General features: G+C 41.3%; 1 protein-coding gene across 2 annotated transcripts in view; it reads right to left on the bottom strand.

The window, feature by feature from the left end:
- The window catches only part of Chchd3 (Coiled-coil-helix-coiled-coil-helix domain containing 3), a 2,020-nt gene extending 775 nt beyond the window's left edge, over nt 1-1,245 (bottom strand). Inside the window, exons 1-2 of one of the 2 annotated variants that reach the window (XM_018520020.1) lie at nt 1,020-1,245; nt 477-949 (exon numbers count right to left, since the gene is read on the bottom strand). In XM_018520020.1, the coding sequence (XP_018375522.1) occupies nt 477-888 (412 nt within the window). In that variant the 5' untranslated portion in view covers nt 889-949; nt 1,020-1,245. The remainder of the gene's footprint in view (nt 1-476; nt 950-1,019) is intronic. The other variant, XM_018520019.1, reaches the window with a different exon arrangement.
- Nucleotides 1,246-2,210: the final 965 nt, after the last annotated feature.

Raw genomic sequence — 2,210 nt, 5'->3', positions numbered from 1 at the left:
GGGGGTGGTGGAGGGCCTCTAACTCGTTTTTGCTAAATTAAACCTTAAAATAACGATATATATATATATATATATATATATATATATTTAAATTGCAAAACTTATTTATATCACATTGTATAAAAGTTTCGTTTAGTTTTATCTTGAACTAAAGTATTGTATATATTAGTATAATTTTTTTATTTAGTAATCAAAGTAGTAAATTATCCAGAAATTAATTTTATCTACGCATTAATATCTAAAATCTAAACATCTTAGGCTGACATTCATAGTTGAATCATATGGGCTTTTTGCAGTAACTATTACTTACTTAAGTTTTAAGTCTTAAGCTATAAGTAGCTGACCAATCATAGTCTATTATTTTTCTCACATTTGACTATGATTTCTCAGCAGAAGTAGAGACTCGATATATATGAATGGAGATCAAATTAGAGAATAAATCAAAAAGTGTTGTAAAAAAATTAATCTAAACTTACCAGGCTTAGCGACAGAGGACTCGTTAGCTGCCTTCTTGTATTCTTCCTCTAAAACGCGATTGATCTTTTGGTAACCATCCTCGATATTTTGTAGACGCCTTTGCCAGTACTGATCCTGCTGCTGCAGTTCCTCTTCCATTTGCTGCTGAATTTGAAGAGCAGACACCGTCAACTCTGGATAATAATACACTGGCTGCTCATGCGTCGCTTCACTGGCGTGAGGCACAGCAGTCACCGTGGAAGGCGCCGGGTGCTGGATCGGTGCGGCGGGTATCGCATCCGGCAGTGGCTTATGCAACTTGGATTTCTCCCCCTGGGCGAGACGCTGTACGATCGCGTTTGACACCTTGATCACCCCGACTTCCTCCTCGTTCGAGATGGTCAGCTTGCGGGCGCTCTGGCCGGAGCCCATCCTCGGGATTCTAATTTCTAATTAAACAGCCCTCCGTGAAATACCTCGTGATCTCGCTCGTCTGCAACAAACGATTATCGCCGATTTCATGTCGCTACATAACATCAACGTTGCTATCCAATGTCTTTTACGTGGCGAGCTTTATCCGTCGTCCTAGTCCGATGACAGCGGGGCCAGCTGTTTTTCCCAGTTATTCGCCTCATCAAAGTGAAATTACATAAACCATAATTTCAAACCAGACAGAAACCTTAAGAGAGAGGAGCAAACGGCCATACCCGTCGCGCCCGCGGGATTTAGCTGTTACCTTATTTTGAAGCGCCTCTATGTCCACAAAATATAGACATTCAACTATGTAGCCAATATCCATGATCCCGTCGGTAAAGGCCCGTCTACAATACACGGAGTAAGAAGCAAGAGTAATGTGTGGTCTACAATGACAGTAGCAGTAGTGGATTAGGTTGTAAGAGTAAGAAATTGACCAATCACAGTCGAATGTGAGAAGAATAATCGACTGCAATTGGTCAATTTCTTACTCTTACAACCTAATCCACTACTGCTACTGCCATTGTAGACCACGCATAAGAAATTGACCAATCACAGTCGATTATTCTTCTCACATTCGACTGTGATTGGTCAATTTCTTACTCTTACTTCTTACTTCGTGTATTGTAGACGGGCCTTTAATGTTCACGATTTTTTGATTATTATGCGTGGTCTACAATGGCAGTAGTAGTAGTGGATTAGGTTGTAAGAGTAAGAAATTGACCCAATGCAGTCGATTATTTTTCTCACATTCGACTGTGATTGGTCAATTTCTTACTCTTACAACCTAATCCACTACTGCTACTGTCATTGTAGACCACGCATATGAGTTGACAGAGTCGAGAGTCGAGTTTTGGAATGCACCCCAGAGGGCCTTGAAGAAGAAGAACAAAGGAGAAGAGAAGAAACTGTCTTTTCATCGCTTACCCCGGATCTACAATAGGTATTTTAAGCCTTATGGCTCCGGCACACCAGCGCGATGTTCGTCGCGCGCGACACGCGATATCCAATGAGAGTATACCTTTAGAATGAGAACATCGGTAAAGTTGTACACTCATTGGATATCGCGTGTCGCGCGCGACGAACATCGCGCTGGTGTGCCGGAGGTATTAAGCCATAAGACGTCTTCTACAATACACGGAGTAAGAAGTAATAGTAAGAAATTGACCAATCATAGTCGAATGTGAGGAGAAGAATAATCGACTGTGATTGGTCAATTTCTTACTTTTACTTCTTACTCCGTGTATTGTAGACGGGCCTTTAGGCGTTGTCTACAATAC

The sequence above is a fragment of the Trachymyrmex cornetzi genome, unplaced genomic scaffold (genome assembly GCF_001594075.2).
Source record: "Trachymyrmex cornetzi isolate Tcor2-1 unplaced genomic scaffold, Tcor1.1 scaffold871, whole genome shotgun sequence".
NCBI lineage: Eukaryota > Metazoa > Arthropoda > Insecta > Hymenoptera > Formicidae > Trachymyrmex > Trachymyrmex cornetzi.
Note: the sequence above shows the minus strand (reverse complement) of the source record. Positions and strands in the feature narration are given on the sequence as shown.